This window comes from Carassius gibelio, chromosome B1, assembly GCF_023724105.1.
Source record: "Carassius gibelio isolate Cgi1373 ecotype wild population from Czech Republic chromosome B1, carGib1.2-hapl.c, whole genome shotgun sequence".
Taxonomy (NCBI): domain Eukaryota; kingdom Metazoa; phylum Chordata; class Actinopteri; order Cypriniformes; family Cyprinidae; genus Carassius; species Carassius gibelio.
The window spans coordinates 16,107,306-16,127,384 of NC_068396.1; the positions used below are offsets into that span (position 1 = coordinate 16,107,306).

At 38.5% G+C, this 20,079-nt stretch overlaps 1 protein-coding gene across 1 annotated transcript in view; it reads left to right on the forward strand.

The window, feature by feature from the left end:
* Positions 1-4,961: 4,961 nt before the first annotated feature.
* Positions 4,962-20,079, forward strand: part of mxd4 (MAX dimerization protein 4) — a 23,240-nt gene continuing 8,122 nt past the window's right edge. Inside the window, exons 1-4 of the mRNA XM_052546127.1 lie at positions 4,962-5,207; positions 5,646-5,745; positions 7,627-7,656; positions 17,974-18,088. Of these exons, the coding sequence (XP_052402087.1) occupies positions 5,144-5,207; positions 5,646-5,745; positions 7,627-7,656; positions 17,974-18,088 (309 nt within the window). The 5' untranslated portion in view covers positions 4,962-5,143. The remainder of the gene's footprint in view (positions 5,208-5,645; positions 5,746-7,626; positions 7,657-17,973; positions 18,089-20,079) is intronic.

The window sequence follows — 20,079 nt, forward strand, 5'->3', positions numbered from 1 at the left end:
AAAAGCTTATAAATGATACAGAATTGTATTTTTTTTTTTTTTTTTTTTTTTGAGAAAGTAAAAATGCTGAAAGTATCCGGTGAGGGGAGATTTTAGGTGTAGGGTTGGTGTAGGCAGTGCGATAGAAAATACTTTTTGTACAGTATAAAAACCATTACGCCAATGGAGAATTCCTACAAGGATAGCTAACCAGACTGTGTGTGTGTGTGTGTGTGTGTGTGTGTGTGTGTGTGTGTGCCTTAATTGTAATTTTTAAAACAAAAATTAATTAAAATGTCTAATTATCATTAAGTACACCTAATTTAACAAATGAGACCCTTGAGAATGAGACTCTTTTCAATTGACTGTAAGAAGCCATTGACCCAATTTTGACACAGACAATTTCATTATGTATGAATTTATTACGAAAGAGATAAAGCTGCATTTTCACAAGGTTGTGTGTAATTGTCCTCAGCATTCAATAAAAGAACTTCACAGAAGTTTGGTCAGTGGCATCATGTAGAAAGCAGGAGAAGATGATGGTTGTCCAGTTACTGGAGCAACAGCCAAAGACTTTATTTTTTGAGTCCATAAGTAGCCCCCACCCCCGATTTGGTGATGTGCTGTCAACACTATCTCATGACCAATTTGTACATAGGCCTATTTTATGAGGTGGCTAATTCGTACAACTTCACTCGTACAATTTTGTATGATTTGTCTAGACCCCAGTGACAGGTATAGGTTTAGGGACAGGGTTAGGTGTAGGTCATCCGTACAAATTCATACGAATTAGCCACCTCGTAAAATATGTACAAATTGCCGTGGGCTGCAGAAACACATTTCCAGCACGCAAAGGCAGTACGCTTCAAGCTCTTTTTTTCATTCTCACATACTAACTAGATAGAATTAAGTCTTTCCTCTGCCTTGATATCTTTTTTTCTTTCTTTTTTTTTGACTCAAATTTTTCTTTTTATAATTTATTATATATATATATATATATATATATATATATATATATATATATATATATATATATATATATATATATATATATATATTTTCTAAATTAAGTAAATTCATATTTTGCAAGTAGTATGACCAACATAATGCCATATTTTGGTTAATATAACTTTTTTTCTGTAAGATAAATGTAAATCATGCTACTGAAAACCTTACAATCAGGCCCAAATTCAGGTTTATTTCTTAAATAACAACAGACATTACAAAGTGCTGTCCCATAATGAAAACACACTGAGTACAAAATTACAGTAAATACAGAATTAAAGTATAATAAACTTATAATACACAATAGATTAAGCCATATGTCCCTTAACTGTCCTAGACTGGTTATGTGATCGATACATTGTTAAAATCTGCATCCAGATAACTTTAAGGGTGAATATAATGAGCCCCCTCCCCCCTCCCCCCTCCCCTGCTGTCCTCTAGAAAGGATATAAAATAACCTCTTAGCTTTCTGTGCACAATTTCTGTATAATACACTTGGAGGAAGAAACATGTGAAACTTTTTGATTGACCTGGTTTCTGCAGAAACTAGTCATAAAATTTTATGTAATCTTAAAGTCATAACAACAGACAATCTGCTCAAAAACCACACCAACAGTCAAATGTTTTCATGTCTTTATTGAGTGCATTATCTAAACCTTGACAGTATGTCATGGAATAAGTTTGTGATGTAAAAGCAGGCTAAAGAATTCTCCAATAGTTAAATGGAATTAATAGTCAGCTTCAGTCAGTGAGGTGATATTCAAGGTATTAGGCAAAGTCTCTTTCACTGTACAACGCATATTTTGAGTTTGCTATTCATGAGAGGCATTATGTGAGCCATGTCTCACACAAGAGTTCTCAGCACACCTAAGATAAGAATTGTTTACTTGCATGAGCTTACAAAGTATTGCTAAAAGCCTTCTAGTTCATCACTCATACTAACAGTCTATAAATAGAGACAGTTCACTGCTCTGATTGGGGGGTCCTGCAAATATAACTGCAAGAGCATAGTGCAGATTTTCTGTAAAGACTTATAGAAATCTTGAACATGCTAACCCCATATCCCCCAAAATCTCATCTCAACATAAAATGTGTGGTTATGCCATGATGTTTAGGGCATAAGCTGTTTTTATTTTCTCTCTCTCTCTCTCTCTCTAGGAGCCCCTCTTCTCCACCAGTTGAAGCTCAAAATAATTTGCGTGATGTGACAAGACTGGAGTAAATCAACAACATAATGGCTTCAAAAAAAAGAAACTATACCTTCATGGCCAAAGTTGTGACCTCAGCCCAACTGAGATTTTTTGGCATGATCTTAAACATCACATCATAACTGTAGATTTATGTATTTTCAGATAAAATCAAATGGTAATTTTCACTCATGTTGCTCAGAGGAGTACTTCTTGTCTAGTCCACCAAAAAATGTACTTACTCTCATGTTGTTTCAAACCAATGGGGTCCAAAACAACATGTTGCTTGACAGAAATAAATTATTTAAATGGTAAATTACACACACACACACACACACACACACGCACACACACACACACACACACACACACACACACACACACACACACACACACACACACACACACACACACACACACACACACACACACACCACTGTTTATTAATAATGTGTATAGATGTATATCAGTAACTGGTAGATTTTTATTTTGTCATCCCATTTACTTGAATAGAGTGTGTTCAGATAACAGATGAGTAATGCAGGGCCAGATGAACAGTATGGTGATTTGGGCACCATGCAGCGCCATATCCATTTTTTTAACTAGCATGTACAGGGAACTGTAATACTTGATGGAGTACAACATCTAACAACTACCCATACTAACCATTCAACATGAACCTCTTGAGCTGCACTGATTTCCAAAGAAAGTTTGTAAACATTTTGAAAGAAAGTAATTTGTTTGCTTTCTTCACATAAAGCTGTTTTGTAATTTTTCAATAAAACATCAGACCAATAATTCTCCTATTTTAGATTTTCCAGTCACCTTCTATTCAGCTCCTCCACAAATCAGTCTTCATCTTTCTTCACCTCTGTGTTGTTTCATTTCCCCTCTCTCTCTCTCTGCTGAGTTCAGAATCTCAAGCAGAATGTAGGTCAGCAGTCGGTGCCGAGTTACCAATTAGAAACAGCTGTGTTTTTTTGTTTTTTTGGCTATAGTGAGTGGAGGTCAGCAATTTCTGCTTTCGGTCTCATTCTTCTTGTTGTTTCTTTCTGGCTTCTTTCCCCTCTCTCAGCTCCCTGTCTAGAAAACAATGTGTTTACTATCCCTTTCCCCTGCTCTGTGATAATGATAATACCTCAGCTATACCTTTATACTGTAGGTATACTTCTCTTCCCTAAAGGAATATAATGTTAAAAGCAATAGGCCGATTAAGCCATAACGAGAATCACAAAAGATGATCTAGATAGATAGATAGATAGATAGATCTGATGACTTATGTTAATAACATTTAGAAATGGAAAATGGACAAAATACATTTGTTGTGACTTGCAAACTTAAACATTTGGCTTTGAACATGTCTTGCAATTTCTGCTGAACTGTTAACACCAAGTTCTTGCAAGGACAAAACAACAAAGAACAACTTGTGATAGCCAGCATTATGCAGAAAGTATTTTTTATAATATTTCTAGCTGTCATGGAATTGCATTCTAGCCGTTACATTTCAATCTATCATTGCAAAAAAACTTAAATAAATAAATAAATAAAAATCAAACAAACAACAAAAAACATTCATTGTAATTTATAAATATGTATTTTTATTATAAATATAGACATTTCCTGCTGGATGAAGGACCATCAACTCAACCTTGCCAAGACAGAACTGCTTGTAATTCCAGCAAACCCATCGTTTCATCACAATTTCACCATCAAGTTAGGCACATCAACCATAACTCCTTCAAAAACAGCCAGAAGCCTTGGAGTTATGATGGATGATCAGCTGATTTTCTCAGACCACATTGCTAAAAATGATGTTTGCCTACAAAACTACCACTGGCCCTGCACCCATTTACCTAAATGTATTACTTCAGACTTATGACGTTCACTTGCGTTCTGCAAGTGAACGTCACTTGATTGTGCCATCTCAAAGAAGCACAGTCACTTTCACAGACTTTTAAATTAAATGTTTCCTCCTGGTGAATGACCAGCCCAACTCCATCCGACTCCATCCTTAGCCATTTTCAGGAATCGGCTTAAAATTATGTAAAAGCCCTTGCTACGTGTACTGTGTTAAGCTAACTGAGACTTGTTATCGCATTTATATATAATTTATCTTTTTGTTGTTTTTGATTGCTTCCTGTCCTCATTGGTAAGTCGCTTTGGATAAAAGCTTCTGCTAAATTAATAATTGTAAATGTAAATATTATTATAATATATTTATATATTTAAACACTATAAACACAAAATATTAATATTTTTCTTACTTACAATATCAGAAAAACGTATTTAAAAGTCTTGATTTAAGCTGGATGACCATTTCACAGTCGACCGCACCATACACATCATTAGAGTATCAGCAAACTTGAATGGTTTTATTTAATGTTAATTATGAATTAATTAACATCTTATTATTTAAACGTGAATAAGTGAGTTTAGCATTAGTATTAGTATTTTAATGTGATTCTAGCTCGGTAAACGCACAGCTCCAGCAGTTCACTAAGAAAACACGCCCGACATTTCCGTCTGTCCAATCAGCAGCTTGTAAAGTGTACGTCAGACCAATGAGAGATTAGGGGGTTGAGTCACCCGTACTGTTGCTAGGCCATGGCTTCAACCTTGTTACTATCACTGACTAACCAATCATATGACATTTCGCAATGTGTCAACATCTTTCCTGTGAACGTCTCTTTGAAGTCTCTGATTGGATACAAATGTTTTTAAGTTCCGCCTTTCATACTTTTCTACTGTCTGATTGGATGACAAAGCCATCAATCGATCTCAGATTTTAGTTTACGTGCAGTCTGCATTAATTTTTGTCGAGAGTCTCTACGACTCAGAATTGAACTGTCCACATCGAGCGTCGTCACTTTTTTGTTTGTTTTGTTTTGTTTTCTCCCTTTGTTTTCCACCATTTGTTAAACAGTGTACAACACGTTTTTTGTGTTATATTTTATTTCTGTTAATACACCGGAATGGAACTTAATTCTCTTCTTCTTCTTCTTGAGGCAGCAGAGTATTTGGAAAGAAGAGACAGAGGTATATAATGATGTTTGTGTGGTCAACTAAAAATGGTATTTGAATTGTAATATATAACGTTAACTTAAGTTGTCCTGCTGGTCCAATATCACTTATAAACCTGCCAGCGGATCAAGTGTAGTTTAATTCAAGTCCCAAATGACGATGACATCTCGTTACTGTGTGTTATAAAGTATATAATATGCAGTAACGTTAATCAAAATGAGATGACATACGTGAATGACATTCGTCCAAGCCTCTGTTAAAATGTTGATTCGTTTTCCGTCAAATCTAACCTGGGGGAGGGGTGTTTGCTTTACAGTAAGTCGATAGAAGCATAATTTGTTAAATGTTAAACGGCTTGATGTTAAAACATACCAACTTTCTAAGATTCTTGTTTTTGTTCACTGAATCACGCACGTCTGTATTTAATGCTGGTTTTGTTTACTTTCTCACTAGAAGCTGAACACGGTTACGCATCTGTTTTGCCGTACGATAGTGACTTTTCCAGAAAGAAAACGAAATCCTCTCCTATTTCAAGAAAACCTCACAACAATAGGTAAATACAGTACAATGTCATTGCTATATCAATAAATGAATACATTCAAACGATGTTTATTCTACATGTAATCGCCATTTTTGTTGTTGGGCTTGGCTGTGTATATACACATTGCCACGCGTACAACGTTAACTTTCTTCTGCTGCTGTCATCTCCCTTCAAATCAATATTTTTCTCGTAAACTACACGTTTAATAAACCAATAACTTTTTGTTGTTTAAAGTGAACTGGCAACGTCAGTGCATTTGTAGTATTTGTCACATATGCACAAAGTATTTGGAAACTACTCATCAGCAAATATGCTGATTTCCTTAACATATAAAACTGGTTAGACATTTAAAGTTATATCACTTGTTTGCATGCATGAAAATTGCATTCTTGCATGCAGACAGTAAATATTGAATTAATGTTTTGTTTATAGTTTCTATTCTTTACATTATAACTTATTGTTGAGCATTAATGGGACACATGTACATGTCATAGACTGTATGCTTTAAGTAGTGTACTTTAGGTGTGGTTAAACTCTCGCTGTTGGGTGTGGTGTGAATAGACCCAAGTCAGCTGCTAGAAGAGCTTTGACCCCTGGATCTGTTTTGCTGCATTTTAGCCCCCTTTCCTTGCAATGTCAAAGCAAAACAGCAGGAGCCTAGTGTGCTGCCCTTCCCCCATAAATACATAGAAATCACTGAAAAAAAGGAAATCTATGGAACTAGGGCTTTTCAGGAAATTTGCAATGTTTTTCTTTTACCTTTGACCAAAATTTACTTGGGAATACTTTTTTTGGAATTGTTTCCCAAATTAAACAAAAAAAAAAAAAAAAAAAAAACATCTGCCGACATTGTGGACTTTCAATAGTGTTAAAGCTTTTTTTCCAACACCATAAATTATGCTGCAATTTTTTGTTTACCTATCATGTGTAGCAATTTCATTATGTGTGCTTACGGATGAATAATAAGGGAAATGTGATAGCATTACTTATTGCATTCCCATATGATGACATTAGTGGTGCAGAAACTGCACACTGCAGCTTTGACAAATATTTAGTTTTTATCTTGCATGCATTACAACCCCTAAATTTTGTTTGTTTGGAGAAAATATAATTGTCCCATCATACACCCCAGAATTCATACCGTGGACTAAAATAGCAATGCGATGTAGCATGCTGAATTTCCTCTGCGTCATTGAGTGCATGCTGTGCTTTACTTACAGTGATATCGGTCAACTGGACACAGTAAGGGCATGCAGAATCATTTTGTTTTGTGTTTAATGTAGAATTCAAAGCAAAACGGCATGTAGTGTGTGAAGGGACCAGAGAGCACCAAATGCATTCAGTTTATACATTCATTTATTTGTGCATTCATTCCAAGTAAAAATAACTTACATTTGACATTGCTCCTTTTTTGGATTTCAAAGATGTTGAATATTTGTGCTCGACAACGGGGGCATTTTTGTTCATTCAAAATGATTAGCATATTAAATAAATGGCAAACAAGAGTGCATATGTGGTGTTAACAAACAAATGCAGCTTTTCAAAGTGTTTGGACCACATTATAATATGTAGAACATCACCATTAATTCAACACAAGACTTATCCATATATATATACATATAAATATGGTAATGTCTTGTGTTGAATTAATAGGCTGCCTTTATGTGATTTAATTTTTTCTTTTTTTTACTACAAAACATTTTATTACAGTGTCCTGCTTTTTATGATACTAGGAACCTTTTTTATTCAAAGTACATTAATGGGAACATTTTTGATTTTAATTTGAAAGATTCTTAATTTATTTGTCTTACAGTAGATCAACAAGTACATGGTCAGTGTTCTTCTTATTTTATTAACCAAACTCATGCATGCTTCTGTTTATTTCTTGTTCAGGTCATCACACAATGAGCTGGAAAAACACAGGTAAGAACAAGCTAATTATTGATTATAATGGTTGTGCTTATTTCTTAAAAGCCAGTGTTTTGTAGTAATGATTTCAATTGTGTCAAAAATGAGCAGGATTGAAATTAACATTCGCCAAATGTGGGTGATAATCAACTCAATAACCAATTTGGCAGCGTATGTGTATAAAATATATTTGTGTCACTTTACAAGTGTATCTGAGACAATGCTGGTAAGCCCACTGCATTCAATATGATTTTTTTGCTCTTAATATGCTGGCTCAAAAGGCATGAGAGTATTATCACCATGAATATATATGTTGGGCTATAATCTTGTCGTATTTACATGATATTTCTGAGCACAAATTTCAATTTCAATTATTGGACACCTAGGTTGGCTTTTTTTTTTAATGTACACGAGAGTGGATGCTTTAATGCTTTTGTGAAGAAACAACTGATCACTTTATGAACTGACAGCCTGTCTACTGCTAACCAATGTGCTTGACAATATTTCATTTTGGAGTTATCTGTATTTAGAGTTTACAATAACATATACATCCTGCTTTTCCTGCATTGCCCTTCATGTGCTCAAAAAGGCTGTCTGAAATTTCACCCTATTTCAAATAATTATAGACTATCATAAAAATGAAAAACAATTTAGTGATCCACAACCCGGTTTTATAATAAATTGATTTTAAAATATATTTAAATCCAAGCTATGACTTCGATAATTGAGTTTGATTTTTTTTTAATATGGTTAAACTAAATGAGCCAATACACATTGGTATGCAATTATTGCATCCAGCTAGTATAATAAGGCAGCAGGTGCAATGCATACCAGCTTTTCGCTTCGGAACCGAGTGTTAGTATCATTCTGCTCAATTGTGTCTGCTGTGAACTACGAGTTCAGCACGCTCTCGGAAGCTTAAGGCTGCACTACCCCCTGTCGTGTTGCAAGCGGCCAATTCCCCTGTGTGCCTCAGCCCTAAAAGAGCATTTCCTAAAGATCACTTTTCTCTAAAAGAGCTTCACGGGTGCGTCTTGGTAAAGACGATCAATAGTCCTTATAAGGATGCTATTTCACCCGTGCGTTTCCGGGTGCGGTCGTTACCTGGCAACGGGTGATGGTCACGAATGCTGCCTCACGTGTCTGGGCATCGAGCGCACTGAGGTAGCCTTCGTGGATGAGTCATGTTCCCACTGCGGGAAGATGATCATCTCGGAGCTGCGAACAAGGCTCTGTTACCTTCAGGGGGGCGGAGTCCCGTTGCCACGATCTGGCGGCCAACAGACGAGAACCAAGTATGGCAGTAGCGCAGGTGGTTTGAGGTTTGTGTGATGCTAGTTTGCTTGAATATATTCAAGGGCAGGACAGCGGTCCCACTGAAACTCTTTCAGAAGCTCCCGAGGCATATGGTGGCTGTGGCAGCACTTACACCACTCAGCCTGTTACACATGATACCGCTCCAGCACTTGCTTCATGGCCGAGTCCCGAGATGGGCGTAGAAGCGCGGCACACATCGGGGCCAAGTTACACCGGCCTGTCGCCAAACCCTCACCATGTGGTCAGATCTTACGTTCTTCCGGGCAGGGGTGCCCCTAGAACAGATCTTTAGGTATGCTGTGGTTTGCACGGATGCCTCCACCACCGGCTGGGGTGCCATGTACAACGGGCATGCAGTCTCAGGGGTATTAGACGGGCCTGTAGCTGCATTGGCTCATAAATTGCCTAGAGTTGTTAGCAGTGTGCCTTGCCCTGAACCGAGGCAGGCACGTGCTAGTCCGAATGGACAACACAGTGACCATGACATACATCAACCAGACAAGGGGGTCTGCGCTCCCGTCGCATGTCGCAACTTGCCGCCATCTCCTAATTTGGAGTCAGAAGGTTCTGAGGTCACGTCATGCTGTTCACATTCTGGGCCTGCTCAACTGTACAGCTGACGAGCTGTCTTGAGCAATGCTCCCGGGAGAATGGCGACTCCATCCCCTGATGGTCCAGCTGATTTGGAAATGGTTCGGAGCCACTCGGGTAGACCTGTTTGCTTCTCCAGAGACCTCTCACTGCAATTATCCGTTTCCCCCAGTGAGCCTTTTTGCACAGACACTGTGCAAAGTCTGGGAGGACGAGGAGCAAGTCTTGCTTGTGGCGCTGAGAATCCCACACGGCTGTCTCCCATCAAGAGGATAGGGGACCTGTATGCATTTTTGGTCGACGATTCGTGCCTAGAGTTTGGGCCGGCTGACTCCCAGGTAATCCTGAGGCCCCGGCCCGGCTACGTGCCCAAGGTTCCCACTACACCCTTCAAAGACCAGGTGGTGAACCTGCAAGCGCTGCCCCTGGTAGTGGCAGACCCAGCCCTGGCTTTACTCTGTCCTGTCCGATCATTGAGATGCTACGTAGACCGGACACAAAGTTTCAGGAACTCAGACCAGCTTTTTGTCTGTTACGGAGACTGGCAGAAGGGGAATGCCGTCTCTAAGCAGAGGATGGCTCACTGGATTGTGGATGCCATAACCCTGGCTTATCAGGCACAGGGTGTGCCCTGCCCATTTAGGTTGCAAGCTCACTCAACTAGAAGTGTTGCATCCTCCTGGGCGCTGGCTCGTGGCGCCTCACTGACAGATATTAGTAGAGTTTCAGGCTGGGTGACCCCTAACACTTAGGCTAGATTTTATAACCTTCGTGTAGAGCCGGTTAGTGTCGGCTTGCTTTAACTGTGTCAGAGTGTCCGTACTGTCCCTGTTGAGATCCTCCATCACCCTAGGCAGCTGGATGTTGCGGAACATCCGGTGCCTTCATGATGAATCTGTGAGAACCATGGAAGGCTGGGTTCCATATTGAGACCTAAGCGGTACTCGTATGTGTATAGCCTTAGAGCCCGTGTTTCCCTGACAGGCTTCTACCTTCCCAAGAGGGTTTTAATCACCTCAAATTTCTCCATATACAACTTAAACCAGGGGTAGGCAAGTTTGGTCCGAGAGAGCCTCAGACCTGCAGAGTTCAGCTTCAACCCTAATCAAACACACCTGAACAAGCTCATCAATCCATTCAGGATTACTAAGGTACAGGTGATTTTTTTTTTTTCAGGGTTGAAGCTGAACTGTACAGGAATGTGGCTCTCTAGGACTGAACTTGCCTACCCCTGACCAAAACTGATTCTATATGTGTATTTGCTCCCGAAAACTCCTTCGGGAAGGATGGGGCCTCCGCAGCATCCCTGTTCCAAGCGGAACGGGTACTTTTTACCCAGTGTTATCAAGTCTCACCCATTGAGGTAGTGCTTTGACAATGGTGAGTGGAACTACTTGTTCCGAGCCCCAGCCTACACCTAATAGGGGCATGACGTCGAGAGTATGAAAGGGAATGTCTTGGTTACGTATAGTAATCCTCATTTCCCTGAAGGAGGGAACAGAGACATAACGTCCTTCCTTACTGTTGCTGTACCACTGCTGAGCCGCCAGGTCATCAGCTGGTCACCAAACATAAAACCATGTCTGCATTTATGATCAGAGAAACGACAAACAACAACCGCTACTCTACACTGCCTACATCAGTGGCAAATTCTTTAAATATGAAAATGTACTTACAGACTGTGAGTTAGAAGCACCAGACTGTCCATGCAAAGTTGAAACTGCCCCACTTTATAGAAACAGTCACCAGCATTGTAGGGTACTCTCCCAGCAACAGCCTTCTTTCTTTGCGTGAACTTTTGGGTGGTGTTATACAAATCTTCCCACATCGTGACGTAGACATGTGGGGATGTGTTGGAACGAGCCGTTTTAGGTAAGGCGTGGTTGACTCTTAACTTTTTATAAATAATATCTCTTTGGATTTGAGACTTTAGTCTTTGCAACTTTACAGATCTTCTTTATGCATCAGGAGCTTGTAACACTCCAAAGAGGAAGAAATTTTTTTAAATGCATCATATGACCCCTTTAAAATGATTGAAATACAGCATGTGAAATTAAAATAATTTGCAATATAATTCACTACAGCCTTACCGATCACTGATCTCTATATATTAATGATGTATAGATGATACTGTCTAAATCAGATTCACACTCCTTTCAACATCACAAATCAGCAAATTAAGTGCCATCTAGAATTCTTAGTAATTTATTAGGTCATTTAGGGCCTGTTCCATGCAAACATGATCTCTAGTCATATCCACTGTGTTTTTGGAAAACATGTCTGTTTGTTTGTTTTCTTTCTGATGCTTTTGCCATTTTATGTCAAGTATGCAATATTCCATGCAATTTAATCTGCAATACTTTCCACTAAAGCAAATACATGGTACAATCATTTTTGGCTGTAGTCACTGCTGTCTTTTGGTGAATCACAAAGTGATCTTGCTTCTTCAGTTTGTGCCCATTTTTGGCTAAATTTGTCAAGCTTTATCAAGTTTCATGGGGATTGTTTTGTTAACTGCAGTTTTTTTGTATGTTTTAATCATAGACTGTATAAAAACATGGACGTAGTGTCCGTGATGTCACCCATTGGTTTTGAAGAGCATTCTTGAAGCCAAAAGTGGGCGGAGATGGCCATTGCTATCTTTGGAGTGCATCACAGAGCATCACTCCTGGATAATTGAAAATGGGCAAAAAAGGCGGAAACTGGTTGCTGAAACCACGCCCACCTTGCTCGACGGCTGTGACAGCAGCAGCAATCCAACTGTCAAGTGGCTGAGCCTTTAATTATGCAGAACTTTAAGGCTTAAAGGGGTCATATAATGCCCATTTTTCACAAGTTGATATGATTCTTTAGGGTCTTAATGAAAAGTCTGTAACACAGTTTGTTTAAAATTTCTCAGTGGTAGTGTAAAAACACATTTATTACCCAGGCGATTTTCAGAACACGCTGCTTTTTGGAATTCTCCTTTAATGCCAATGCACTCTGCTGACCCAGCCCCTCTCTTCTGATCTGCTCTCTGAGAGAATGTTTACTTTAGACACATTCAGAGGGCCCTATCTTGCACCCAGCGCAATTGACTTTGTACACCGACGCATGTGTCATTCCTATTTTGCACCCGCGCAAAGCGCGCTTTTCCCTCCACAGAAGCACGTCGCTAAACTAGTGAATGAACTTGCGCTCCCTGGGCGGTTCAGCGCAAAAAAGGAGGCGTGTTCCGGCGCAAACAATCCCTGGTCCTATTTTGCTGTTCCATTAAACAATTGCGCCACTGACCAGAAAAAACCTAGTCTAAAGTCAGTGGCGCGTTGCGCGTTGTTCATTCTGCTATTTTAAGGGCGCATGCTTGACCATAATGTATAGCGTGCACAACGCGCATACACTTTGCTCATGTAATCTACACAGATGCAACAGTTATTTTTGCATATCATAAATTGTTACACTAAAAAAAAATATTAACACATGAGATGACGGGAATCATTGTGGTGTATTTTGGGTGGGTTTCTCCCATCCCCATACAACACAACTTCTCTGTCTTTCACTTCTCTTACAAGAACATCTGTCTCCTCGGCTGTGAACCGCTCCTGGCGTGCGCCTGGTAAATACGCCACAATAATAGCAATCCATAATGGAACTTGCGCACCTGCTTTTAAAGGGAATGTTGGATGACGCTCTGATTGGTTTATTTCACGTTACGCCCAAACCACACCTATGAATAATGAAGCTACTTCAGACCAACCCACTTTAGATTTGCGCCGGGCGCAAGAGCCATTTATCCCGCCGGGAAAATAGCAACAGCGCCGAGACCCGCCCACAAACTTACTTGCGCTTCGCGCTTTGACACTTGCGTTTCAGATCGTTAAAATAGGGCCCATAGTGAAACTTGCTGATTTGCACATTATTAGGAAAGGAAATTTGCAATGATTCATTTAAATACATTACACTCACTGCTGAAGGCTGTATCATGAATGATTCGCGTGAACATAAACGCATTTAAGTAGATCAAGGGCGCATTTCTCGCTCAGATGTCCGGAGTAAATGACTACTGCTATGTTCATTACTACATCCAACAACAAAACACCTTAATCATTTAGGAGTCATGGTTGTCTGCATCTCAGACTGATGACGGCTCACTCAGGGCAGGTCTGAGGTAACGCTGCTCTCAATCGAACAATCGTGGGAGGGGCCTCCAACCGTGTGACGTCTCATGGTCAGACGGCACGATTTGAAAAAGGTGAAACACTGCTGTGTTTTCTATTACTGTATGTGATTGTACTGTACTCTAATTTATTTATTTTATTTTATTTGTTTTGAGGGGAAAATAATTCTCAGTGCATCTTTCTGTAATGTTTTGTGTATTTTCATCTTCACGTTTCTGTAAATGTTTTTTATTTATTTATTATTATTATTAATATTTTTAGTTTTTTTTGTAATTGTTTAAAGTATATAAATAAATCATAAAAAAAAGAGAAAGGGGAAAATGTTTTACGAGATTACAAAAAAAAAAAAAAAAAAAAACACTTGGACTTGGATTTTTATCATTATAAGGTGGTTGTGAACACACACTGCCAAGACACATTTCAGTTCAAACTTGTAAAAGTGCATGTAGCATTATATGACCCCTTTAATATAATTTAAATGGATGAGTTAAAAAAAAAATTCACTCCCCTCACAGTTGTCACAAAGGGCAAAATTAGCTATATAGACTAAAATTATTTTTTGTATCAGGCTGTAAATATGTTTTTTTTCTGGTGTAAAGTTGGGCCTTTTAGCTTAGGGAGTCTCCCTTTTGGAGCCAGCCTCCAGCGGCGTTTTCCTTGTCGAGTGAGACAAAAAAAGGCATCTTGATACCCACAGTAAGATGTGGTTTTGACAGCTTCAATGATCATATTATCATTGCAGCATTGTATTCCACTCTTTGCTCTCTGTGTGCAATGTATTAAAAAAAAAAAGGGCATCTTGAGATACTCAAAAGTGTTGTTGCAGAGTGCTGCCCACAAGCCCAAGACATATGTCAATATTAGCAAAGAAATGGAGGCAGGAAAATGTTTTTAAAGTTTCCAAGTCACAGTTATGTTTATTTCAGAAATCATGTGTAAGCTTACCTGTACATATCTAGACATCAATCAAGTTATATGTGAGTTCAAGAGTGTTTTGGCAGGTGCCAGTGGAGTTGGATACATTATTTTCTATTTTATAGTTTTAATAGTGGTGTTTGCTTAAGCAAGCATCATTGCTTGACGGGTAGAGAGGTAACACCTAAAAGATACTATAGTTTTAATGAGTGTTTGATTTTTGGATTTAAAAAAATCCAGTTTTTTGTATGTGGGTTTCAGGGCGTATTTTAGGATTAGTTTTGCCTTGGGAAACTGATGATGATGATGTGGTGCTGGCGTCATAACTGAAGAACATGCCCATTTCCTGCCCAGTGTGTTACTCAAGGAGGGAGTCTGAAGACACCCTCCACACTTTTACTTCATGTCTGCTCTTTCCTTTTTTCTGCCTCATCCTTTTCTTGAGTTGCTTAACTCTGACTCATCAGGAGCTTGAGAATGATGTGCAATAGCTTGGTATAGCATGGTTTTTAAATGTTCAGTATTTGAAAGCAAGTCTTTTGCAAGTTTAGCAGCAACTTGTCAGTGGAAAACTTGTTTAATTGTAATGTGCAATGAGACCGTATCAAAAAAGGCATTAAGATGTAAGTCTACACATGGATGTGCAAAACTGTCTATTTTGATAATTAGTTAGTGGATCGTTTGAAGCTCAAGACAGACACATTCCTCTATGCAAAAAACACCAGGATTTATTCCAGCAGAATGATTTCAGACATGGTTTGAGAAATTAAACTGTTCTCTGCTGGAATCTCTGCTGGTATGGTCAGCAAAAATCTGTTAACACAGCAATCCAGTTCACTGAGGATGTGTTTGAACCTGCAACATTACTGTATGTGTTTATAGTGGAATTCATGCTGTGCCTGTCCTTCACAGGCTACCCACCATTCCTGTTCTCACAGATCAGCAGGTAGAACTTTGTACAATTGAACAGGAATTCCTTTGTGAATTTTCACCCATGTAAAACTCAAGTTTAAGTCAAGTGCATTAATTTTTTATTGTTTTGACTGACCCCAAACTGAGTAAAGTTTCTTCAAAAGTTTTTCTTATCCTACCTACCATCTTAGGGAATTTTTCCTTGCCATTGTCAAATTATGTGGTTTCAGTGGGGTTTTAAGGCCCCCTGTTCTGCAAAGATACTTTGGAGCATTATGTATTATGAAAACTGCCATAAAAATAAAATTGACTTGACTGTTTGACCCAGAAATCAGATCACTGCACTTTTGGTGAGATCAGATTTTTAGGAGTTGAAGCCTTATGGGCTATTTCAAAAAGTACTTGATACATTATTGATTGAAATTATACACGTGCACTATTGCTGTAAAAAGCAGTGAAGGATCAGAAAGAGAACCTCGAGCACACTGTCCTGTTATTTTAGCTCATGTTAATCATTCACCGAGTTATGATGTTGTGATGCCTGGCCTTTGTTAAATAGCCTCTGTGTTAGTAAGGTACACTGTATTATGATTTAGTCTCCAGGGTTTCTTTAAACGCTGTTAAAATGTTATTTTGGTCAGTACAACAGTATGGTTGCAAATAATACTGGACCCAATCTGTTGGTTGTAGCAGCTTATGTGGTACCAGTTGATTGAATAAAACCGATTGAGATGAACCACAAAAAGTATCAAAACAAGTTAACTTGACAAGTTCATCAATTTTAACCCAAAGCTTAATTACCTCCATCTTCCTACTTCCATCAAAGTATTTCAAGAAATTTGGCAAACAAAAGTTGGGAAAATAATATTGCCTTTATTTTAAATATATGTAATATTTTTTTTTACATTATACTTTTTAGTTACATAGTTGTGGACTTGATTTATTTTTGTTTCCAGTGCAATGCTCTTTAAGATCGCTTTGACAATGAAGAGGAGGCACAGTAAAAACAAATAAGTGTAACTTTGTTAGGTGTGCATGTGTCAAGGCCATTGTAGTCATTCTTGAGGCTTCACAGGTTAGGAATAGCTCAAAAAAATCTATTTCCATCCACTTCCATTTCAATTTTGTAAGCAAGTAAGGATTTGTTGCAGATGAAGATGTTTTTGTGTGTTGTGTCTGTATATTTACACGAGAGTCAGTCATATGCAGTATGAACATTTTTCTGGCTTTTGAGAGGTGTAAAAGGGCTGGCTTTTCCCACACCAGCTGAACACACTACAGTCAATGGTCTCTTTCTCCAAAAAGGGTCACTTCCCCAGTCTGCCTGAGTCGCCTCATTCTGATGGACTCTGGCAGAGTCTATTTCTGGAAAGTCAGTTTGTTCTGCAACCGCCTTGGTAACTCGATCTACAGATATGTTTATCTACTTTAAAGGGATACTCCACCCCAAAATATATATATATTTTTTGTCATTAATCACTTATCCCCATGTTGTTCCTAACACGTAAAAGCTTTGTTCATCTTCGGAACACCATTTAAAATATTTGGGATGAAAACCAGGAGGCTGTTACTGTCCCATAGACTGGCAAGTAAGTTAAACATGTCAAAGTCCAGGAAAATATGAAAGACGTTAAAGAATAGTCCATCTGTCAATGCTGATGCAGAAGTGTGTACTCTGCCTGCGTTCAGATCATAATCTCCAAAATGGCGCTTCAGTGATGTGGAGAGAAACAGACGAGATGAATTGTTGAAGAAAGTTATTATACAAAAAGTATTCTCATCGCTTCATGATGTTACAGTTGAACCACTGATGGCTAATATAATTTATTTTCTTCTTTAGCATAAACCAATCAAAAATAAATATATTATAGATGAAACACGGAACTTCCTTTACTACAGCCACTATGTTGAGCTGCAGTTAGTAAGTAAGATTACTGATAGAGTTGAACTGCACTAACATTTCTCATGGTTTGTAAATCCACTTGTTTTGACAAGCCATGAATTTGCTTTGCATCTATCTGGTAGCATTAATTACAAAATATACAAAAGATTAATGTTGCACATGGTATTGATAGACCAGTGGTTTGTTTCAGTTTTGGTTTGGTGTGAAAGGTCCTTTATACTGAAAGATTTTGTCCCCCTCAATTCTGTTTTCTATGCCCCTGTCAAAATAAAGTATTTCATGACATATCCTTATTATTTGTGGAGTCTTTTTTTGTAGAGTTTTGGTGAATTTGATTTTTAAATGAATCACAGGACCAGTCCTCTTACATTAAGCTGCTCACACATCTCATTAATCTGGTTCCTCAGTCATGCCTGCATGGCTTCGAACCAGCAGCCTTTTTGTTAGCAACACACAGCAGCATCCTGAATCAGTTCTTAAGTTCTAAATTTATCCCAGGGTAATACTTCACTCCAACCTGTTCTTTATTTATTGCAGACGTGCCAAACTGCGATTGTACCTGGAGCAGTTGAAACAGCTTGTGCCTTTGGGTCCTGAAAGCACCCGTCACACCACACTGAGTCTGCTCAAACGCGCCAAAATGCACATCAAGGTACAAACAAATCAGCATCTTTCTGACAGTATCTCTGTTTGCACAACAGTAAAGAGGTTAGAGCAGCTTAAAGCAGTTACAGTCAAAAGGGAAGTTAATCAGTAACTGTCTACAGGAAGTTTATGTCACTCTCCATGTTGCAACTCCGTTGACCCAAAGTTATCGACATGACTGAGATGGTAAATTACTCCAGCTTAAAACCACTGAATCATGTTTTTGCAATTGCTGAATTAAGATTCACATTGATAACTTTGTGTGGTACTATGAAGAAAACGTTTAGGGTGATACAACTATCCTGATATCATCAAGGGAAAAAAATATTAAAAGAAATTGAAATTCTGGAAAATAAACTGTTTCACTGCTTATTATTATTTAAAAACAACTCATCTCCCAAATTTAAGTTATGTATTGCAACCAACGTAGTGATGTGGTCCATCCCATAGATATGTATACGTAAATGCCTCATTAGCAACTGTTTTTATGGGCCAATACGTAACACATTGTAATGGTCAACGGCTCAGAATGGCTCAACTTCTATGTGCTATCTGCCTGGAGTGGTCGAATGGGGAATCTATACATATCTATGGTCCATCCTACATGCGTAAGCATGAAGGGAAAAAAGCAAAACAGTAGAACAGAAAATTATACCATTAGGGCTGGTCCAAATATTTTTTTTTTGCTTTGAAGCTTCGGCAGTAATCAACATCAAATATTTGAAGCTTTGGAGGGAGGGGGCTGAACATATTTTTTTTCTCAACACCGTGTCTACACCAGATGCCACGCCGCGCCGAAATACATTAGAACCTATTATTTTTTCTACACTGTATGCGGCATGGTGTAGCACGCCAAATTACTGCTTCTGCATTTTATCTATGACATACTAACAGAAATTTCAAATGATTTTCAACAGTCGTTTTGTAGCTGCAGCACAACACGACAACTGTCGCATCTGGCGTCCGGTGTTGACACAGTGTAATAAAGGCTGGGATCTCTTTGTGTATGTCTGTCTGTCTGTTTGCATTATTTTTATGTTGAGAACCGTTCATCCAATCGACTTCACGTGTGGTGGGTGAGTTGCTGTGGACCCAAGGGAGTGCAGTGTTGCATTGTGGTGCAATATGGACATGTGACACATTCAGAATTAATAAACTACAGAACAGCGTGAGCCGGAAGCGGCGCGACTCACGCGGGCAGGGCTTATGCTTCGAGAACGGACACTGCACTAGTCATACAAAACACACAGATCTGTTAAGAGCAATACTTTTAATATAGGCAAATTATTATTAGGCTCTGTTACAGTACATTTTTTTATGACTGCCGTATTCGCAAGTATTTTCTAAGCAAATTAAGTGCACATTTTAATCATGTGTAAAATTACTGATTAACATGGTGGATAAAAGCAGCTTTTTACACCAGCAATGTACTATAGGTGTACTACTTACAGAACTCAGGTGATTTTTCAAACTTAATTTGCTGTTGTGGTAGGCCAGTTTCAAATCACATATTGGGCACACTGCCTTTGTTTTGTCCTCAGTCAATTTAAAGTCCTCCCACACAGCTGAGGTTTTCTGCATTGTGTCTTCTCTTCCAGATGAAATTAATCAAGACGTTCATGACTTTCACTGATGGGCGATTCATATTCAAGCGCGAATGAGAACCGTTTCACAGGGGATGCCAGGTGTTCGAAAAAAGAAAAAGAAAAGAATATTCGAATCTCAAAATTGAAAATCGAATGCCAGGCCACCGAACAAGTATTCGAATAATCGAATATTCTGATACCATGGAAAGGTTCCCTGCAGACCCTCATGAATTTGTGTTAAGGTCAAAATCTCTCTTACAATATAAGACAATTTCACCTTTTTAAGACAAAGGAAGCTAAGTTTAGGTTGTAAAATGCTATGTGGTGTGACTTCCCAAAAAGTAATGATATTTGTAAAATAATTAAATAAATAAAAAATAAAAATGACTTGAAATACTCTAAGTTAAATTTT